This window comes from Dryobates pubescens, chromosome 26 (assembly GCF_014839835.1).
Source record: "Dryobates pubescens isolate bDryPub1 chromosome 26, bDryPub1.pri, whole genome shotgun sequence".
NCBI classification, from domain to species: Eukaryota; Metazoa; Chordata; class Aves; order Piciformes; family Picidae; genus Dryobates; species Dryobates pubescens.
The window spans coordinates 12,569,431-12,592,330 of NC_071637.1; the positions used below are offsets into that span (position 1 = coordinate 12,569,431).

The 22,900-nt window shown below is 46.2% G+C and overlaps 1 protein-coding gene across 1 annotated transcript; it reads right to left on the minus strand.

The window, feature by feature from the left end:
* Positions 1-8,579: 8,579 nt before the first annotated feature.
* On the minus strand, positions 8,580-11,199 carry HRH3 (histamine receptor H3). The gene is made up of 3 exons (XM_054173551.1): positions 10,965-11,199; positions 10,438-10,604; positions 8,580-9,533 (listed from the first exon to the last, which is right to left on the minus strand). Exons 1-3 carry the CDS (start codon positions 11,182-11,184, stop codon positions 8,649-8,651), a joined length of 1,272 nt encoding a protein of 423 aa, XP_054029526.1. The 5' UTR covers positions 11,185-11,199; the 3' UTR covers positions 8,580-8,648.
* Between the last annotated feature and the right edge of the window lie 11,701 nt (positions 11,200-22,900).

The following is a 22,900-nucleotide window of genomic DNA, read 5'->3' on the forward strand; positions in this document are numbered from 1 at the left end:
CTTCAAAGTGCTTCACCCAGCGTGCAGAGAAGCACAGAAACACACAGCTCACTCGCTGAAGAGACGCCCAGTACAGTGTGCAGCTTCACATCTGCCCTCCCCAGAATCCCCCAGTATCCACCTCACCCACTTTGTGGTGCTGCAGCCTGGCTCAGCATCCAGGAGCCAACTCAACTCCTCTCATATTTCTCTGAAGGTGCTTAGGAATTTTTTTCCACAGTAAATAAAACTTGATCTGTAGATGAATGACAAATTGCCATGTGAAATGTGTACAGTTTATTAACTGGTGCTGCTAATTAATGTAAATGATCACTAATTAAGTGTGCTAAAGATAGGGGGTTTATTTTTGTTTTTAATGCTTACTAAAGTAGCTTATGAAACCTATCAGCACAGAACAGTCCTAGAATTGTATATTAAGACTAAATTAAGTTAGTGCTACAGAAATTAATGTCCTAATGTATTTAGTCTGGAACAAACCAAATAATGCATTTAACTAACCAGGTCTCTGGATGAATGAGTGTCCAGCTGAAAAGTTGCTTTTAGTGAGTATTCAAGCTGAAAAATAGCTGTAGTCCCATTTGCAGGCTAGGAAAGACCGAGTGCTTCTGTATTGATGGAGGAGATAATTGCAAATGGTCACAAATATAATTGAATAAAGAAGGAACTTGTTCAGATTTTTCTCAGAAAATCTTTTATGCTTATTCTTGTCTTTGACAGTCAGTGCAGCTTTTTCAGAGGCACTTTGGTAGATCCTGTCAGCACACAGAAGTGTCTTCAGAGATCACTGTACAAGTGGCATTTAGGTTAAAATCTGTGGTTTGGTTTGCTTTGCTTTGTGGAGGAGACAATTATTCTGCTGTGTTACCTCCTGATTTGATAACTTGTAGTGCCATGCTTGTGAAGGATGGATATTGATTAGAAATTGTTCTTTCCAAACAGTGATTGAAGGACACTCTGCTGAAGTGGTGCATAGTGATGGGACTCAGTGAATTAATTGCTGAGGAAAACGTAGCTACCGAGGCAAGCTTCTCAGGAATGTCAGCACTTTTGTCTTTCTGAAATAGATGAACTGTTCTCCATACTTCAGTTGGCACAAGTTCTTCCCAGTGAGAAATTCAGAAAAGACTTTTGGGGCATTTTAGTCCTCTGCTGAGGTTCTAATTGACCTTGTAGCCATATTCTTGCAATGCATGTTGGGCTTCAGTCTTTCCTTTGCATCAGAATTAGCCATATGTCAGCATTCTTCTGTCTACAGAGTACTGTAAAGTATTTTGTGACCTTCATTAAAAGTATTAACAGCAACAACAAAATATCTTACTTGTTGCTCTCATGAAAGCTCTTGACTTGAGTAACAGCTTAATTCCTAGTTCTCAGTGCTTAACATAGACTTCATGCAAGGTTTAGACTATCTTACCCCTCTATATTTTGCATACAAGCTGTATCAGAGATATTAAACAGTGCTTCAGCTGTGACTGTCTATTACATTGGTGATTCTTAGAGTATAAATTATTTTCCTAATGGAGGGTAATTGCTTTGCTTTGTCAATCCATCATCAGTTCATGAACACTGCAGGGTGTACATGCAACCTCCTGTTCAAGGAATTATATATGCAACTCCCGTTATTGTTTGTTGTTCAATGAACAGCTCCTAATGACTAAAGCTGTGTGTCAGCTGTTACTTAACAGCTAACAACTTTGCCAGAACTGTCATTGCCCTTCTAGCAGTGAGCTTCTTGTTTGTAAATGCACAGAGAGATCTTGAATGAGATTATTAACTACTTTACAATCAGCTTTTCTTCAGTGTTAATTGTGCTGCTGAATCCTGGGATATTGTGTTAAAAACCATTCAAAAGCCAGTGCCACGTCACAGATGCATTTTTGTGCTTCTAAGAAGAGTTGCCTCAGTTGTGGGCACAGTCAGCCTATAAAAACCTTTTGCTGTGAAATGTGCATTTACATGCCCAGGAGGGATATTTATTGTGTTTGTACACACACCCACCACACCTCCATACCCTTTCCTTCCCATCTCTACTATATAATCATTGTGGCAGGGTGTCCAAGGAGTTACTAATAGGAACTTGATGTAAAAGAAAAGCCTTAACAACACAACAAAAAGTCCTGCTTGGTGCATCTGAGTCATTTGAAAATGTTTTGGGTTATAGAAGTTTGCAAATGGAAACGATAGCTTCATTCTTCCCCCACAAATGTGCATGCCTGGCTCTACCTTTTGTGACTGGAAATGGGATTAAATACTAGTTCTCTTTTGTCCCCAGACTGGGCAAGCAGCTCATAAATTACAGACTAAACCCATGGGGTTTGTAAATACCTAGTAATAAGTAATACTTATGCATCTGGGACTATAGCAGTAAAACCAGTGCTGCTTTAATGAATCGTCATTAAAAGAAGAGATTTAGGGACAGAGATGGATTTTCTTGTCTTTGAGGTGTGTGTGCAATGCTTTCTGTCCCAGGTAGTGGTGGGTTTAAGTGAATGCTAATGGTAGTTTTATACCTCAATGGCACGATGATAAAGGTTAGAGATAACACCTCTTGCCCTGCAGAATTCCTAATTGGTGTTCTAAGCCTTACGATTCTTTATCCCTGCAAATACAATACTAGCAGAAGAGTATGTTGTGCAGTGATAAGGAAGGAGGAAAGGAGATTTCAGACAAGCTTAAGGGAATACAGAAACGCTGTGTGTTTCCTGCTGCCCACAAGCATCTCTCTGAAGTCTTGCCTGAAAGGCTGGCTTTGTGGTGTTGGAACTCAAGAGAGCTTTTCCCTTTCGTGGCACTCATCCAGGGCAGCTAGCAATGTGTTTTTATTCTTGTCTGCAATTTCCACATCAGAAGTAAAGACACTGCTTGTTGTCTCCTATCTATTTGCAGAAGGAGTTATGTGGAGTGGAGAAGGTCTCCCTCTCAAGACCAGCTCTATACTGCAAAGTTGTGCTGGTGCCACTGCATGGGAACTGGGGTTATGAAAAATTAGTTCCCCCTGAATTCTTTTCTGTCTGTCCATCCCAGTTCTCCTGTGAGAATGAATGTGCACTTACAAACAGGGGAGGAAAACCACGAGCATTCTTTCAAGTCAAAATAGAATCACATCTTCCGGATTTCAAAGCCTGTTCCTCTCAGCAAATCTCATTAATTATCCCAGACAGGTGTTTTTCAACAAAAGCTCCTTCTTGATTCTTTCTTCTCTAGCCTCCTACTGGAGCTAATGAAGCTTCAGTGATGTCTCTGGAACAATGGAGCAATTTATATAACTACAGGTTGGAGAGAACAAATAAGGAATCATAATTGAGGAAGGGCACTGAAGAGAGGCTGTGGGAGCAAAGTTTCCCTCTTTGTAAAGAGATCTCTTATTACAGATGATTAGGAAGGAAGCATTACAGAGCCATAAAGAAAGTAGCTGTGCTGAAAAATGTTCTTTGACAGCTTATTAATATGCAGAAGCTGCTCCATGGAAGGACCACAGACCTTGCTGTTATGGCCTTCACATCCTTGAGTTAATGGAGTGTAGGCTTGTACTAAGAGAAGGGAACTGGCATGGCCCCTTCACAGGTTTTGTGGCAAATCACTTGCTCTGTTTCTTTACAAAGTTCCTGGGTACAATATACAGCTGCATGAACCTTGTTTACCAACGCTCTGTGCAGAAACTGGATACATCTCTTTGGAAGTAGCTGGGTTTCCTTTTGGTGTGGAAGCCTGCCTGCTTCCACAGGGATCTGATGCATATTCAGAATTCCAGCAAGTCTTCTCTCATAGGTTTTGAAACAGGTCCTGCTTGCTTGCTTTTTTCCTGGACAATAGGAATGAGGCTCTTCTTTGAGCAATATGGTAACAAAAAAAATATATATGTAAGTCTGCCTGCCTTGTCTAATGGTATATATTTCCTCAGTTCATGTTTGATATCTAGAAGCTCCCTAGTCCCTGCTTCCTCCAGGTGCATGAAGATTTTTACATTCTGAACACAAAACCCCAACAGAATTCAAATACTCTTTTAAACATATTTGAATTACTCATCAGCCACTTGGAAACTTCAGCTCATAAAATTTTCAGTATGAAAACCAGGCTCAGGTGTGACCTCACATCCAGAGTGGTAGTTGTTCTGTTCTATTTGGCAAGGCAAGAGCTCTTTTTTCTTTTTCATGAAGGAATGTAAGTATCTTCCCTGCAAAATCCAACAATGAATAAAATTACTTTCAGCCAAGTGTAGGTAATTCTGCACATAGAGAGGTCAGAGACCATAAAAATACTGTGCAAAAGGCTGATAGTGCAATGTGTCCATTCCTTCCCTCTTCAGGAAAGGATTTTTGAGACCCAAAGCACATTCTGGAAGCTCAGAAAAGAACCATTAAGACTTTAAATTACACAGAAATATATTGCTGTCATTACTGGGACTATAGGAAAGTGTGGTGCTTGTACAGATGGCATCTGCTCTTCTGTGCAGGTACATCATCAGCCAAGCTGCAACTGACGTACAATAGGAAATGGCCTCAAGTTGTATAAGGAGAGGCTTAGGCTGGATGTTAGTAAAAAATTTCTTCACCAAAAGGCATGTGAAGCCCTGGAGTAACCTGCCCAGGGAAGTGCTGTAGTCCCCATCCCTGGAGGGATTTAAAAGACATGTAGATGTGGTGCTGAGGGACTGGTATAACAGGGGACTTTGTAGTGATGGGTTAATGGCTGGGCTTGATGATCTTAAAGGTCCTTTTCCTTCTAAATGATTCTATGATCATGGTCTTGTGGACCACTGTCAGCAAAACCAGTCTCTATCTCCCCGTAAGTATTCTGAATGAGTCTCTTAAAACTGGGTATTTTGCTTATAGCTTTAGCTGTTTAACTGTGTGAACAGGTGAAAGGAAGGACTTCCTAGCCCATGTGCTTGCAAAATCACCTTGAAACTTAACTTCTGAACAAAGTTACTGCCAGTGGATGTTTGGGAAAATGTGCTGTTTGCCTTCAGTGTGTAAATACTTACTCACAAGCTAGCAATTTGAGATCAGAGGCTCAGACTATCTGGAAAAAAGTCATGGAATGAATTTAAACAGTTGGAAATCCCTTTTTAAATGGCTACTTGTTCAGTTCATCATGTGCAGGAAACACAGGCTCTGGAGCTAGGACTGTTGACTTGTTTGGTTTGGGCAGTTGCTTTGGTTTAGTTTTTTGTTTGTTTGATTGTTCTTAAATTTGACTCAGTAAATTCATGTTCTAAGAAGGGGAAATCTATATAAGGGGGGGAAAGAAGCATCCTAAAATTACTCAATATATGCTCCCTGTTGCTTCACTCTGGTCTTCCTGCCTAATCAAGTTTCATGTTCTTAATGTGTGTTAAGAGTGTGCAGGAAACAAGAAACCCAGACCCACCCCCCTGTGTCATCTTCCTCCTTTATTGTGCTAGAAAGCCAAATTACCAGTCCCTGCTCTAGGCAAATCTCTTGTATAGGAAAGACTGATAACTTCTTTGTTCATTCATTTGTTTAGTCAGAAGTAACAACACTGTTGCATGGAAGCTATTCTAAGATGTAATTTGTCATAGATTTAGCTGTTAATCACAGAAAGCTGTCAGAGTTTACTTGGATGAACTTCCATCTGTTCTGTTAAATTTCTTCTCTCTTAAAATGGAAAGAAAAGTATCTGTGCTAATAAGATTCCTGAGTTTCAGTTATGTTTCAGGTTATTTCTGTGAAGAAACAACCCTCTCAAGAAGGGAAGGACCCCGGTAAGGTGTGTTACGCTGTAGTCTTGCTCAGTTTTGTTAAGCACCTGCTCTCTGGTTTGACTTTACCTGTAGCCTGGTGGCAGTAGACAGCAGTCAACGTTTATTTGCAAGCATGCTGAGGAGTGGTGAGCAGAAATCAGGATATCAGCAGGATGTGTGCTCTGCAGATGCAAGAAACAGACTTTTGTGTCATGGAGGGGAAAAAGAAGTGGTATGGGAGCAAGTGTTGGGGACATGACTTTCCTGGAGAAAGCTGGCTCTTTGAACGCTGGAAGAGCACATGAAATGGGGCCTATTTTCCTTTTACAAGCAATTTAGTGTCATTTTAACAGTTGCCTACCTTCTGCTGTACTTCAGAGACCTCCCACAGATCCAGAGAGGATGATGCAGCATAGTATTTTAAAGAAGAATACAAACCCATTTTTCTGAGGGCTGAGAAAGTAACCATTATTTAATACCAGCTTAAAAACAAACAAACAAACCAACAAAAAACACCCCCAGAACCAACCACACAAAACTGCTAGACAGACACAACGACTTCTCCACCTTTTTTAACCCAAGGTCTAACACAGCTGGCAGCTTTTATCTTTGTCAGACTAATGATCTACTAGTTCCACTTCTCTCTATGAGCAATTGAAAGGAGCCACAGCTGGAAACTGGCACCCCGTTCACATTATGACACTGTCATTTTCAGGCAGGCCAGTGGATTTCATAAATCACAGGGAGTGTTAGTGTTAATGCAGCCTTTTCAGATCTAAGTTGCATGTAATGTGCTCTGGAAAAGAGAGAAAGTAGGAAAAAATTCAGTGATGTATGCTCACCGCACCTCTAGTGTGCTGTCAGGAACCTGCTGATCAGAGGTGGGAGGAACTCAGCTGTTTCAGGAGCTATGTTTTTGGGGGGGTGGGGTGAAAAGTACAGGCTGTAGTTGTCTTCAGTGGCTTTCAGATGGATTGTATCATTTCCAGCAACACCCTGTTTGTCATAAAACATCTGCTTATCATAAAACATTTGGCAGGCTTCCTATAAAAATACTTTATTGAGGTTTTCCAAAGGTAGCAGACACAAGGAAAGGTACAACCAGGCTCAACAGTACACATGTCAATTCTCACTACACTTACTTCAAAGGATATATTTTAACCCATATTTAGTGGTCTGACTGAACGTTATCACAAGGCTGATAGAACACAGACACAAACCAAGACATCATTTAAAACCTGACTTCAGATGGCAATGCTGATTTGCACAACAAACACCACTGGAATAAAGTTGGAGAGCATTTTGTTTTACCGCCAGCAGCAGCCAAAGAGCAGTTTGCTTACAACAATGAGACATAATTTGCAATCACAACATCATAAGCTTTTGGGTGCTACTTTACAGCATTTGAGTTTCTATTTTAAATGTAGTTTCCAGACTTGTAATCTTGAGCTTCCTTGTACAATAGTGTTAAATATGAGCATTTGCCATGGCAACTAATTAGGTATTTCTACTACTCTATCACAGTGCCAGCAGAGATGGGCAGTTGAAATCTTTTCTTTTATGGTCATACTACCCCTGTTCCCAAAGGGGTTACAGGATGAATCTTCAGTGATGAAGAGCACAAGCTGGGAAGCAGAGAGGAAATGGCCAAGATTGTATGTTACTACTGAGTCTAGAGCTCTGAATCTGGTGCTCTGTGGAATTAATCGACTGGTTTAAGGAAGCTAGGTCTCCAATTTTATGTGTTTTAAAAGGAAGCATAAAAGAGTTCTGCAACTTGCTAACATTAAGAGGTCTCAGACTAAGGTGGTTGAGTCTCCACCTCGGGAAATGCTTAAAAGAGGCAGAGATATGGTGCTGAGGGACATAGTTTAGCCCCAGACATGGTTGTGTTAGATACTGGTTGGACTTGATGATCTTAAAGGTCTTTTCCAACCAAAACAATTCTGTGATTCTGATTCTATCAATGTAAGGGGTGGGGGTGGAAGAGGGGAGGGGAAACACAGGAATCACTTCTTTCAGGGCTTGTCATTCTCTAACACATTGCCAAAAGAGAGTTTTTAAGATCCTGCAGAAGGGATTTTGAAATGTCTTTGGGTCATGAGGAAGCCCATGGAGAAGTTGATATGCTGCTGGGATCTTTCATGTAGGTACAGCAGCCTCTTCTTCAGGTCAGCCAGAATCAGGGCCTGGGCTTGCTCCAGCTGCATGGCTCCAGGCAGGAGGGAAGTGCTGGTTAGTGTGGGGCTGGGCACAAGGGAAATTGGATCAGGTTTGAAGCAGGGGATGCCAACAGCACTTTGGGATGCTCAGGGCCTCCCAGTCTGGCTGTAAACTCCTTCGGGCAGAGATTTGTCCCTTCCTGGGGAGTGGGAGGTCTCTCCCACATGCAACAGGGATGTAGATTATCACTGCAGCTACTGTAGAAATAATGATAAATGAGGTGTTTTCCTCCTGAGGTTTGTTCTTTTCTTTCCATGTCATCACATATATGTAACATCTCAAGTATAAGGGAGAAAATGCTCCCATTTACAGGAAAAATCAGGCCTGCAAACAGGTAAACTGTAGTTTAGTCCAGTAGTTTCAAGTGAGACACCTATTTTTGTTAGCTTTTATGTTTGGGGTTTTATGTCAGCAAAATGCTGGTGCTGCTCTGGCTGACTAGGTGGCAGCAGAGCTCTTCTGTGGCATCTGCAAGCAGAGGACTCAGATTTCACTGCCTGTGGTTCACGTCAAAAACCTTTAACCCTTCTCTTCTGTAGGATTTTGTAGTTGATGGATTAGAATAAATAAACAGTGGTCTCATTGCTGCCTTCCCCACATGCCCCAGATCAGTGCTCCCAGCTTCTTCCAAGGAAGCAAGGTACAGTACTTCCCCATAACTTTTCCTTGTATCCAGTATTTCTCCTCATGTTAAAAACAAAGCTCTTCTCATCCACATGCTTCATTTCTGGCACTTCTGAAGGGGGTCGTTGGGCTGAATCTTTAGCTTCTTGGGACAGAGGAGTTTAATAAAAGCTCTTCTGAAGCTGTTGTGGCAGAGAGGATACAGGACAGGATTGACAGCTGAGTTGATCCACAGCAGCCAGAAGGAGGTCTCGTACCAGAAGTCAGAGATGCAGTGGCCGTGGCAACCAGCACGGATGATCATCAGGAGAGTGTATGGTGCCCAACAAATCCCAAAAATGCCTACAATGACTGCCAGGGATTTAGCCACTTTCTTGTCTCTAGAGAGCCTGAAGCGTTGAGTCATGCTCTGGGACACTACCTTCACCCGTTTCTCTAAGGACAGAGTGGATGCTGAATTCTTACAGCTCTTTTTATTGCAATATTTGGATTTCCCAGAGCTCTCAGAGCTTGTTGACAGCAGGTCTTTGGCATCCAGGCTAGCAGTGGAGACCGCTGCTTGAGCTTTGCTCTTGGAGAGGTCGAGGGTTTCAGCTGTCTCCTTCTGCTCCCACTTACAGCATTTCAAAGAGAGCTTTGCTTCTGGGCTTATTTCCATCTCTTCAGTGAAGGACTGGTTGTGCACTTCGTGGAAGATATCCAGGCGCATTTTGGTGCGCTTCTGGATGTTCAGGTAAATGCTCAGGTTGAAAAACATCACGCTGATGAAAGGGGTGAAAAACTCCAGTGTGGAGGCAGTCATGAGGAAATACCAGTTGTAGAAAAATTCAACATAGCATTCCCCAGCGGGTATGATGCTCTGGCCCGAGATGTACTCCCAGCTGATAATGGCAGGCCCGTAGAGTAGGAACGCCAGGACCCACACCATCACCATCTTCAGCACTGCTCGCCTGGTGTTGCCTTGCTGGGCTCTGTAGGCGACCTGCAATGGGTAAATCGTCTCTTTAAGTACGGTCACACACCCCAGCTGGTGGAAGCTTTGCAGAAACGAACTGTTAGTGTTCCTGGTAAAGTTGCTAGGCAATACGCCGGCAGCCTGACAAATTCATGTGCTATAGGCAACAGGAGCAATCAATCACTAGATAGATCACACTCCTGCAGGGAAGACTTAGAACCCTCATCTAGCAGCTCCAAAACCAGATGTGGCTTCTGCTTAGTGGAAATGTACTGATTTGGTTGGAGCCCAGCACTTACCTGAGTTGTCCCCAGCTGCTCTCTGTGGCTGCCAGCAAGAGGCACACATCTCCTGGGCTAGGTGGGCTCTCTCTGAGCCTTGTGACTAATCCATGTTGTATTTGGGGTGGGGGAACAAGCAGACAACAATGGATCTGATCTTCCTGGGAATTGCTTGTTACCTCCTTCGAGAGGCTGAGCATTTTTACCTTGTCACCTACCCAGAGACCTCAGAGCTGTGCTTGCCTGAAGCTGGCACTGCAGTCTGCTGCCTCCAGTCTGCTGCCTCAGTAGCCAGGAAGAACTTGGGTGTCCAAGTGCAATCTGCTTGCTTGTTCTGGAGATAACAAGCCTCTGTGAGTTAGTTACACATCTGCTTACCTCCCTGACTCTCTTGTGTGCCACTGTCCTGTCATCTGGGAAGGGATCACCTGCACAATGGGGTCTGAACCGTCAATCATTTAGGTATGCCAGAAAAACTAATCTGAAGCCACAGCTGAATTATGTTTTTATGGATAATTATTGCTTTCCATCACCAGCCTGAAAGATTAATAATTTCTGGAGGATTTAAAGAGCTTTTAATTATTCCAGAGAATTTGGAGAATAAGCAAGAGGAGTGTTGTTCCACTCTCGACTGTCATGACAGGACTCACCGCTCTTGTCACCGAGAGGAATCTGTCATAGCTAATCAAGACAATGTTGAAGACTGAAGAGGTGCAGAGCAGGTAATCAACTACCAGCCAGAGTTTGCAGAGGCTTCTCCCGAAGATCCATCTCCCCGTCAGCACATAGGGCACATACAAGGGAATACAGAAGGCACCTGCAACCAGAGGGGTCCGTTTCCATCGACAAAGAGGGAGGCTGCAGGGTGGCCGCCCAGGCGGGGAGCCTCGGGCTCCGGGCGGAATCCTTTCCCGGCTCCCCGCCTGGAGGGAGCAGCCGGGGGGGTGGTTCGGGAGGGTGTCGAGGGGCAGCAGTCGGACACCGCCGGACCCTGGGGGTGCGGGAGGGCGTGAGGGGCAGGAGCGGAACATCTCTGGAGCGGACCCCGGGAGTACCGGTGTGGGGACCACAGGGCAACAAGGCAGGCGGCAGCCCGGGTGCTTCTGCCCGCCGAGAAGTTGCTGCTGGGGCGGACAGCGGCGGGGCGGGCGCAGAGCCCTCGGGGATGGCACTTTACCTACTAGGAAATCCGAGATGGCCAGGTTGAGGAGGAAGAAGTTGTTCTGGGTGCGCAGGCTGGAGTCCGCTACGAAGGCAAGCATCACCAGCGCGTTGCCGGCCACGGTGACGGCGATCAGCAGGGCCATCAGCGCGGCCAGAGCCGCTGTGCCGCCGGCGGCGAAGCGCCCGGTGGTGGTGGCAGCAGCGGAGCCGTTGAGCCCCCCGCCGCTCTCCATGGCCCCGCCGTTCCGCGCCGCAACCGCAGCTGCGGGGCTATCGCCCCTCCCCGGCCCGGCCCCCTCCCCGCCCCGCCGGGGGCCGTAGCCCCGCGCTGCCCTGCGACGGTGGAACAGACAGTCCAGCCCTCAGCATCCCTGCGCCCCCCAGAGCACCCTTGCATCCCTCCAGAGTTAGACCAAATCCACCAGAGCATCCCCGAATCTGCCCTAGAGCATCCCTGCATCCTTCCAGAGCAACCCTGAATCTTTCCTGAACATCCCTACATCCTTTACTCCCCTCTCAACCCAGGAGCATCCCTGCACCCCTCTAGAACTTCCTTACACTTCTCCTTCCCCCTCAACCCAGGAGCATCCTTGAATTCTCTCAGAGTATCCTTGCATTCCTCACATGGACATTGTTGCATCTCCCCAAAGAATCCCCCAGAAGTCAGAGCCCATGGGGAGTGCTTCTGGTTCCTGATTTGGGGTCTCTGCCTCGATGAAGAGGAGCAGAGGTCAAGGCTTAACTTGTCTTTTAATCAGAGGTCATTCAGCAGCGCTCTCCAGGCAGTTGGAGTGAGAAGGGTAATACCCTTTCCCATGCTCCTCACGGGCAACAGGAGGAAGAGGTAAAGCTGCCTGAGAGCACCAGATTCTTGACCAAATGGACATGTCACTTGATCTTCAAACCAGAGAGACCCTGCCCACAGTCACAGCTCCTGGGAGGTGAATCATGCTCCTTCTTCCTTCCTCCTGCTTAGTTTTTCACAGCTAAAGGGAATAGCTTTTGTTTGAGTACTTTCTTCAGTTGATGATGCTCCAGGATGAAGTTACCACTACAGTAAAACCCCATGTGCACTGCACCTGCTCCAGACTGCAGGACTGGAAACTTCTTCACCAGTGTCATGTCATGGGCACTATGGGCTCACTACATCCCCCCTTTGGAGAATCCCACGAGGATGTGCTGGGCAGCAGCACTGGAAACTAGAGACGGATACTGACTAGAGACCCTTGCCAAGCACTTTTCTTTCTGGGGAAGTCTGATAAGTTGTGTATGTCTTTGAGGCAAAACAGGAAAATTGTGCAAACCCAGTAACATGCATGAAGATAATGCCCAGGGGGTTTGCCACCTCCTGATAACTCCAAAAGCTATTTTCACATCTGGACCTGTTACAGCCTCACAGAATTCCTCTTCATACACACCATCACCAGGAGGCTGGAAGGGCTTTTTCAAATCATGGTAAGTCATTTGCAACCAGCAGAGCTGGGAGGCGAGAGCATCTCTCAGTGTAGTCCAGGCAGGCAGCCTGCCAAGAGCTCCTACAAGAGTGACCTGTGGTGGCACCCACCTAAGGGTGGCCTCCAGCAAAACACAACCTCTTCCTGTCCCTTAACTTGCCCAGCAAGGGACAACTTTCTGACTCCACATTCAGATCCAGGCTTGCTTCTTTCAGGAGCTGTGCAGGAGCAGTGCAGGCAGGCCTGTATCTGCTGGACATGTTGTGTCTCCTTCCTCAGGCAGCCAAGTGTCCCCAAGCCACTCCACGAAGCAGAGGACTCAGTCCCTGCTGCTGCCATGTCCTGACGGAGGATGTCACTGTGGGCCCGTGGGAGAGCAGAGGATGCTGTGCATGCAAGCAAATGCTGGTCAAGGGGATAAGAGCTGGAGGAACTCCTGGTTGGTGGGATAATGGCCGGATGGTGCAGTGTGCCCTTGGGAGGCTTTGAGCAACTTCATGCATGGTTTCAGTGCTGCTTTGAGGAAGATCAGCTTTAACAACACACCCGACTGAATTGCCAGCAAGGCGATGAGCAGCCAGGCTGTGCAGCTGCAGCAGCAGAGAGGACCTGAATTTTGTGCATCTCATCTCGGATGTGATGGATAAAGTGTGGGTTTTTTTTTGTTTTACTTCTTGGTGTTTAATGCACCTGCAGACCACTTTCATTCTGTGACTGTGACCTGGTGGTGTTTGTAATCTTTAGCTATCCAGTCATCAATATGCACCCAGATGTTTTTAAATTCCAAATTATTGTGTGCATGCTGCAGCACTATCCCTAGGAACTGTTTGCTGTTTCTTAGCTGTCATTCATTATTCAGAGTTTTCAGCATCCAGATAGAAAGTGGAAACCCTACTTTGTTCCTCGGGTAATTGATAAAGTGATTTGCAAAATGAGAGGTGGGCAAATCTCACTTGTTGTTTATCCAGAGTAATTTGCCAGGGGTGTTAGATGGATAAGAGATGACAGAGCTTAGCAGAATATAGTTTTCCTGGCTGTGATATTCCTCTCTTGCTTCAGCAGAAGAGCAAATTTATTTCTAATAAGTTTCAGGAAATGTGCTATCATGGTAATAACACAAAGGAAATCACTCAGCCTGGAAGGGGTGACATACATGCAAGCAGATGGTATGATAGCTAACATTTTGACCTGGCTTAAGCAGTACATATGCCATATGTAGATATCCCATATGTGCTTTATATTTGTTCATATAGGGTGTGTTGATCATCCTACAGTCAGGCCATGGGGTCTTCCTCTGGGATAGGATGCCTCTGCAGCCTCAGAACCTGAATACTGCTAATCCTTGTGTAGACAGAGGGACCAAAATGGGACCTTTTTGGGGCACCAGAGCTATAGCTCAGCTATAAGCTCTCCTGATTCTGGGTTCTGTTTGTTTTGAGGTTGTGACTGAGAAGAAACCAGAGACCATGAATAACAGAGATCCCAAACCAGAGCTCCCTGCTGAACCTGCTCTCAAGGGCTTCTGACCTACTGCCAGGACATCCCAACTGGCTGCAGTGGGGCAATGGAAGAGCCACAGCTCCCAGTCTGGGTGCTGAGGTAATTCAGTGTTCCCTGAATGGACACTTATGGCTCAGCTACACAACTCCTAGAAGCCCCCTGGAAGGGTGAAGCCCGCTAGCCAGCCCTGCTGCTGCAAAGCAATTCTTTTCCTGGGGAGATCCTGAGCAAATTGCTGGGAGCTCTCCTCCCTTCTCTGCTTCCTTCCCTACATTATTTTTGAGATGTATTTAGCCCGAATTCAGGCTCTGCAGAACTTCTATATCATCCAAAAGAGGGAAGGATATTACATGGATTTTTAAAGCTGCATTGTAGTGGAAGAGAAGACTGCACTTGAAGGTTGTTTCACATTCAAGCAGACAATCTGCAAGAAGTGAATAACCCTCTTGGTAAGATGGCTGTTCTCTGCAGCTTCTCTGTGATGTGAAACCTTCAGGGTGAGACAAAAAGCTTCTGCAGCCCCCTGGTACTTAGGGAACTTGAGCAGTTAACCCTGTTCTCAATTCTGGGCACTGAAAAATCTGTGTTGGCACATTGCAGAGCAGTGCCTGAGGACCATCAACTGCTGCTGTATTTGCTAAGCCTTCCTGGTCACCATTGCCTTTCTGCTTAGTCCTGGTGACTGTGGGGAGCGACACCATCAGTGTGACTCATGGGGTGTTTTGCACATGCTTTGTGTGCATGTGGCTTAGTGCCACTGCTTCTGTGTCTGCTGTTTATCATTTTAGTCTGGAGGTCCTTTGGGGACCAGTTTGAAGTTTCTTTTGCACAGATATATTTCCTCTGTTCAGCATCTCAGTTATGTTTTCTCCTGTGACTTGCAGAACTGCACAGAGATTTACAAGCTGGACAGAGGATATATGGACAAGTTCTGCCTCCTCCAAGAACTTGTGCCCCAATAAGTTTGATTATACTGGCCACCAAAGACACAGTGCTGAGCTTTGCTCTTCCTAGTGGGGCACCTTCCTCAACAGGCCAGGTTTAATTTTCTCCTTCTTTGTGAAATTTAGCATCCTTAGTTTTAATAAATCCCCATCATTCCCAGACTATAAATATACTACAGGTTTATTAAACACCCAGGACAAGATGTTTTCACCTAGGGGATTCTAGTTTTCCCTTTGCTTATTTCTGTCCCAGGAAACTACTTTCTCTGTGAAACAAACTGTAAAGGAAGAGATGGTTAAAAAAACCCTCTTTGTGTTCATGTCTTTACTGATGAGGGTTGAAAGTGCTCTGGCATTCACACAAGTACCTGTCACTATGAAACCCATCCCTTTGTTTTATTTCCTTTTCTTCTGCCTTTCATCATAGGAAATGTTTATTCAGTTTGGAAAATTCCCTTTTTTGAGATCTCCTTGCAAGCTGGCAGCACACATGGGTGAGGGTAAGGGCAGTGTGACAGAGAAAAGAGATCCAAGAGTGGCTGAGGATGAAATCTCTGGAGGAGCTCCTGCTTTGCCAGACCACCAAGCTACTGCACAAACAGAGAAGCCAACCCCTGGTATAAATTTTTCACATGCAGCATAAGAGGATAGGACACAGAAAATGCCAAGGCATCAGTAGAATGGGAAATGCTGCTCTTTGATACATATTTCTCTTTTAAAACCAAACCAAACAGCAACTTGTCTGTCAAACTTGGAGAGCTATTAGCACAGAAAAGCTGCATGGCAATCCAAACCTGGATGGGACATCACAAACTCAGTTGCTAGGTGCTCTTCATCCTGCTGCCCAGCCAGCTGTCAAACCCGCTTCTGCTGGTGAGACCAGGTCTCTTCCTACCGTACTGCAAAGGACTTAATTAAGCAAGGTTGTGTTGGAAAAAGATGATAATGACAGCAATAGTCTTCAGAAATGCTAATACCCTGTGAATCAGCTTGCAGAAAGTTAGGAAGAGCATGAACATCTCTATTCTCAAAGCAGGACATGCTGAGAGCTGTACTACACAGCACCACCAGCAGCAAAGCCACCCTGCTTGAGAAGGACCACAAATGCTGGAAGGAAACTGCCCTCAGCTAAGTGTCCATCTCTGTTCAGAATTAACCCAGCACCTTTTCAGTACTTTCTTTTCCTTCAATCTTTCCTCTCGTCCCTTCCCTCTCTCTCTGTTCCCAGATGTAGCTGTAACACTCAAATCCATGCTCCTAAAGTGTCCAAAATATGTCCTTTTGTGCAGGGAAACTGTTTGTAGCTGGACTTGTCCCAAACTGCTGTGACTGGTTTTAGCTTTTTGGGTGCTAACTCCTTGCAGTTACAAATCACATTGTCATCAGAGAAGAATCACATTTCTGGTCTTCTGCAAACCTACCACAATTTGTGAGTGTGAAAATGCTGAGTTTAGCTACTCTGGGGGAGGAAACCCAGCAGAGCAGGCTGAGTAACACCATTAGTAATGAAGTCACTGTCTCATCAGAATTAACACCTGGTTCTTGTCAAGGCCAACTCAATACTGCTTTTTGAAATGCAAGTTTCAGAGCACAAGGTGAATGAAAACAAAAGCCATCCTGCATCTGTCAGCTTGGACCAAGTTGGTGGCAGCTGTTGAGACCAAGAGATGTTTTCAGAGAGAGACAGCAGGGTGTGAGTAACACAACATCATATCGATGTTCGGCGGCTACCAGCCACGCTGGAAGCATTCTGGCACACCGAGGAGCAAATGTTAAAGCTCTGCTGAAAAATCTATCTATTAAACTTGGTACTCCATCAGGGGATGGTTTAAGAAGCAGGGCTGGGCTTCATTCCTAACACTCTTGATGGCACTAAGTGGTGTGGATTAGGAGTGATGTGAGGACATTTGAGAAGGACTCAATAATTTCTAACTGAAGCCAGAGCTGTTCCCAGGCAGATGGAAAAATGGAGCAGCTGTAGAGAAATGAGCTGGGTTGCTCTGGGCTTTGGCTCAGGCTGCAGCACTGTGTGCTCCTGAATGTTCATCAAACTTCATACAACTTTGTGACACTAAGCAATTAGAGTTCAAGCCCACTTGTGGAGTCCATGGTTTTCTTCAGAGCTACCACAAGGTTCTCATGGGAGAAGACCTACAAATGTCAGCTCCCTTGCTTCCTGCTGGCCCACGGGAGCCTGGAGGCAAGGAACCCATTGGTAACTTCATGTAATATTCAACAGACTTCCTGGGCTAATTAAGAATATTACTTTATATAGTAACTAGCATATCCCTAATATGTATCAACATTTAATTCAGTTTAATTCATTACTGCTGCTCAATGTGGGCCCCATTCTCTTTTCCCTTACAAAGATGCAGCTGCATTAATTTGTGGTCTGCATCAGGGAGGACAATGTAGTCCTTGTTCTGCCAGGTCATCTCCAACAGAAGTAAGGAGTACTTTGCTCCTGCCTCTGCACAACTTGACTGAAGCAAGAGTGCCTTCAGAATCATGCCAGTGTAGGTGACAGAGAAGCTGCTCCCAAATATTCCCATCGAATGCTTGTTATCTTACAGGCTGGAAGGTCCTTCTGGCACAATATTTGAGGGATTTTTCTGTAAGTCAGAAAATTCTGACTTAAAGAACTCTGGATTCACTCTCTGGTACACCTTCCCAAGCATACAAGGTTGTAAAAGCAGCCCAGCAGAGGAGGAAAGGTATTTCTCTGAAGAGCAGAAGGCAAGCAAGATCTTTGTTGCTGAGATGAGGAAAATCAGCAGTATAGCTGTCTTTAACTTGTTTATTTGACTGTTTGACTTCTGCAAAGTCTCTGATAATGAAGCCTGATATCTCCAGGCTGCTTGACAGTATCTGCCCAAGAGAGACTGAAGATTGTTGTTATTCTCTCCCTCTCCAGTGGCTCCCATGGAATGATGCAGCAGCATTTCTCCAAGTCCTGTGGACAGAACTCCCATTCAGCAAGACACCTGCTTCTGAAGAAGTCCCTCTGCCATGCAGGCAAGGCAATCTCTGCTGTTCCAGGCTGGACTGCACTTCTTCAGAGTAGGGGATGCTTTGCTTGAGCCAGCCATGACAAACAGAAGAGGCCTCTGTTGACATGCAGCCCCTGAGAATGTCCTGACCTTGCACCCACAGTTGTGGGATGGGTTCCTGGCTTCTCAACAATGACCTCTATGCTGACTGGAGACCTCATCTGAGGTGTGTGGGTTCTTCCTGAGAAGTGAGGACAGGACAGCTCTGCTCTGCTGCACAAGAGGGCAGGGAGGAGATGCTGTGGAGGTACAAGTGAAGAAAAAGGCAGAGCTGGCTTGGACGGACCAAAACTGTCTGTCCAAACAATTGCTGTACAGTTATGGGCTGTGACCAGCACCTTCATCAGACAGGCATCCTGAGCTGACCTTTCTCCTGAGGGATCTGCTATTGCCACTCTTAGCAGGAATTTCAAGTGGCTGAGTCTCTAAAGCACTTTCAAGGGCACTCTGGGAAAGGTTGCAAGGTCTAACAGCTTCACAATAAGTTATCAAGTGCTTTTTCTCTGAAGGAATGGACCCTGGGGAGAAGGGACCAAGTTCTCCTGTCCTTCCAGCCTCAGCAGCTCTGCCAAGTTCTTTGTCCCACTCCCTGTGATCCACCATGACCCTTTTTTCATGTGTTTGAAGAGGCCAGGTTCTGCTCCACTTCCCTGTTACAAGTTTGTTGGCAGAGGGATGTTGGTTCCCCCACACCTGCCCACTGCTTTCCAAAGCCCCAGTCACCTGCCGTGTCCAGATCAGAATAATTTAGAAAGACCTTTATCTGGACAAGGGTTTAAGGGTTTCCCCTGACTTCTGTATTTTCTTATAAAAAACTCATCCTCAACCCCATCTCTGGCTGCCTGTGACAGCACTGAGCCTGCCCTTACATCTAACAAAGGCAGACAGAAAATGTATTTCTTATTGAGCCTCGGCATGCCTAATGTATTCTCTTCTGTTAGCTATTGCTCTAGGTCCTGATCTCTGATTCCTCATCTCTTCAGGTTTCCTTTTGATGTTTGTTATAAGGCAGCAGAGACTAATAGAGAGTTTGTCAGGCATCTGACTACAAAAGCATGGGAAAGAGGGATTAAAAGGGACACGCTGACAGGAGGAAAACAAAGCATTTAGGAAGCATCAGCTCACCGCAGGAAAAGCTGCAACGATGCTTGGGAGGATTTTGCCTGTGCTGCTGTCTGCTGCCCTACCCTTCCAAGCCCAAATCAAGTTCCCTGGAGCCGCTTTGGCCTCTAGACAAGCCAGTTTGGAGTCAGATTTGTTCAGAGAGAAATAGTACAGGGCAAAGGAGCCAGAACCCTCCAGGGTCTAGAGAGGAGCTGAACCGCAGCAGATTTGTTTGTTGGGCTGGCTTGCAGCAGCGTTATAGCAACAAAATCCACCTGTCCTCCCAGCCCAGTGTTTGCTGAGGTTTGTGAGCTGCTCCTCTGTAAAGAGGGGTTTGCTGGTTCTGTAAGTAACAGGATTCTCGTCTCCCTGGCTGCATTTATGAAACCCCTCTGCTAAGCCAAACGCTGCAGAGCTTCCACTGAGTGTAACAGTCACCATAATCTTAGCAGAGTTCAGAACATCTTAGAAAAAATAATGGGGGGGAAAAGGGAAACTGAGAGTCCTTCCCTCTGCAGTCAGTAGTGTGTCCTGCCAGTCTCACCTCTGCGCAACCAGGGTGCAGCTTCATGGGAGGTGGGAGAGGCTGAGAACAAGGAACAACATTAGATGTCTCTGCTGTGAATTGAGGCACTGCATCACATGAGAGCTGTGGGAAAACAAGATGTGCAAGAGCTGCATCTTCCCTCCAAAGGATGTTTTCTGTCATTTCCCTGGCTGTCGGCTGCTAATGCACAGGGTCACTGATTGGATCCTGCACCTCCAGAAGAAGACAATCAGTCAGTGATTTTCCTGTGTCCTGTAGTGCAAGAGTGCACAGGAGCAAGAACTTGGGGGATATCAGGTGCCAGGTCTCCTTTCAGCCTGCACAATATACCTTGCCTGTTAATCCCATAAGCAGTGGCCACAGAAACTCCTCTTACACTGTCACTTCCCACACCTGTGTGCTGCTTGGAGGCTGTAAAACATCACCTGTTAGCAGGGCACTGAAGCGAGGAAAAACTCCCTACCTGTCTCGTTTATTCTTCTTTCCTTTCTTTCACGCTGCCTACAAGACCCAGGGAAGCTTGAAAATGAATGTCAACCAGACACAAAACTCTGTTGTGCAGTTTTGTGGGTGGCATTAACTGATGAGGGCTGGGTTGATACCGGGTGGCTGAAGGATTCCTCAATAATTTGTTTGGAAAATGGAGCAGAGCAGTAAAAACAGAAATGAGATGAAGACCTGCACCTAGGCTGAGGCTGGTGAGGTTTTCTGTGGTTACACAGCTCCAAAGGGGTATCTCTCTGGTCACAGAGATGATTTTCTTATTTCCTAATCAGAGAGTGAAGGAGAGAAAAAGCAAAGATTCCCTGCAGGCTGAGGGGTGGTCTCTGGAGCTGGAGCCAGCTGGAGAAGCACAGTCAGGGCAACTGGAACCAGTTGTCTTTAGCATTTCTCTGGTGGCTAAAAGCTTTGGCAGAAAGTGAGGAGCTGGGATACTGACTCTCCCCATCTCTCACCAGGGCCCAAGCCTCGCTATTCTGCCACCACCTCCCACCTGTACCTCAGCACAACCTCTCTTTTAATTTCCACTTGTCTTGCTTCACTTTGACTCTGTGAGTTAGGTGTTTTGTGAGAAAGGCTCTACCTGTCACTTCAGGTGCTATTTCCCCTTCTCTTTTATATTCTGCTGTCTGTCAACATTGTCAGGGACAAGAGGAATTGTCCAAACCAAATCACAGTCTGTCATTTTGCTAACAGTTGTGGGCAGGGGCACCAGGTTCAGGTCTGAGCAGTTTTCTGAAGTGGGGTTAATAATTCCAGTTGTTAATAATGCCTCACACACAGCTGGTGCTGCTTCTAGTGCCCACAGCCTTTGTTTGCAGGCAGGTTGGGAAGGAGAGGGAAGTGATGCTCAATGCCATCTCACAGGACACTCAGTGTTTAAGAATATCATGGCATTGTCCTAAGGCACTTCAGCAGTTTCAAAGCAATTCTAAGTTTGCACCCACCAAAATGTGCTCATTTGTCATTCACACATGTCGAGGTGTGCTCTCCCCAGCCTGTCACAGCCCTCTTTGGAGCACTGGCACAGACTGGCAGGCTTTCACAGCTGAATTAATTGTGCAAAGGGCACAGTATTTTGAAAACCAGTTCCTAAATAGAAACAAAATGCTGAGCAAGAAATGAAAGCAACTGGGAAAGTGCCTGGGTTGCTGTTTGGGGAAGCTCAATTTCAGAAAGTTTAAATAAGTTCATGAGGTACAATAAGGAGAAGTGCAGGTTCTGCACTTGGGTCAGGGCAAGCTTCTTTATCAGTTCAGGCTGGGAGATGATGAGATTGAGAGCACCCCTGCAGAAAAGGACTTGGGGGTGCTGGTGGATGAGAGGCTGGACATGATTCAGTAATGGGCACTTGAGCCCAGAAGGTAAATCACATCCTGGGCTGCATCAAAAGAAGTGTGGCCAGCAGGTGGAGAGAGGTGACTCTGCCACCCTGCTCTGCCCTGGTAAGACCTCACCTGGAGTACTGTGTCCAGCATTGGAATCCTCAACACAGGAAGGTCATGGACCTGCTGGAGTGGGTCCAGAGGGGAGGGGCACAAAGATGATCAGAGGGCTTGAGAACCTCTCCTGTGAAGGCAGGCTCAGCCCACCTGAAGTCCACCTCCCCTGCCTGCCCTGGCCATGCAGCCCTGCGGAAGTATGCCTTGGAGAGAAGATCAGAGAGATGATGGAGCTTCAAGGGATGTGCTTCAAAGAGGTTTTCTATTGCTCTGCTCATCATCGTCACAACTCCAGTCACTGTATCAGACTCATGGCAAGTGTGGAGCAGTGGGAAGAGCAGTGTGAGGACAAGGAGGAGAGAGGGCTGTGTCTGTAATTTCTTGCCTGTAATTATCTCCATTACACATTCTGTTAGCTCTTCCTGCTTCTCTTGAGCAGAGGAAAATATTTAATTGCAATACAGCGCTCTCTGTGGCATTATCTGCGAGCAGAGCAGATCAAATCAGCCTGCCTGGTGGGGACAAGGGAGCCATTAGCTCCTCCAGGGCAGCAGGGTACAGCTGATGAAGATCAAGAGGCAGAATACAAATCGCTGGGTGCTGCACACCAGTTTGCAGTTACACAAGTGCAGCCTTTTCCTCTTCTTTCTGCTGATCACTTGGTGGAGGCAGAGTCACACATCCCAGCCAGGATCCCAAAACATTTAGTAGCATGAGGGTGATTTTTCCAAAGCCTCCAAGTCAGCTTTGACAGCCTCTGCAGGACACATCTGACAGTGGGGACCAGGATTTGCATTGTGGTGGTTGCTACAAAGCTGGGTTTGAGGTGGAACACGCTTTGCTGTGCCTCAGCAACGTGTCCTGTGCTAAGTCATTGTACACTGGTGTGAAAAAACCCCACAGCCCTAGGGTTGCACAACCACAGCAGCTGAGTGGACAGGAGAGGAGAAAACCTCTTCTCCCAGGAGACTGTGCAAGTAGAAGTGAGGATGAAGAGGTTGAAGAATGCACCAGAAGAAAACTGCATTTTGCAAGAGAGGCTCCATAGCAGTGAAATGGTCAGGCTCAAATATTACCAAAGCACTTGTGACACAGTGTGAACCTGAGCTGCTGCATGCAGAGCACCCACAAGTGGAGGCAAAACTACCCAGGCTTGACCTGTGGTCTGGTTTCCAGTGCAGTGAGAGATACCAAACCTGTGTTTTCCTCAGTCCCTGCTTGTTTCACCCAGGTTGAAAGCTCAGCTCAGACCCGCTTCAGCTGGGCATGGACCAGAGGTAGCCCCTGCTGTGTGGGTTGTCCATGTGCACAGGGCACGGGTGCTTGTGCAAGACTGCTGAGCTGGCTTCACACTGTGGGCACAGACTTTGGTATCAGGGGACTTCAGAGAGGGCTCTGTAGCACATT

Coding starts and splice junctions, on each gene's coding strand:
- HRH3 (XM_054173551.1), bottom strand. CDS start 11,184: ATGGAGAGCGGCGGGGGGCTCAACGGCTCCGCTGCTGCCACCACCACC. Junction 10,605..10,964: donor CATCTCGGATTTCCTAGTAG/GTAAAGTGCCAT, acceptor CTCTGGTTGCAG/GTGCCTTCTGTATTCCCTTG. Junction 9,534..10,437: donor TCCTCTCGGTGACAAGAGCG/GTGAGTCCTGTC, acceptor TACCCATTGCAG/GTCGCCTACAGAGCCCAGCA.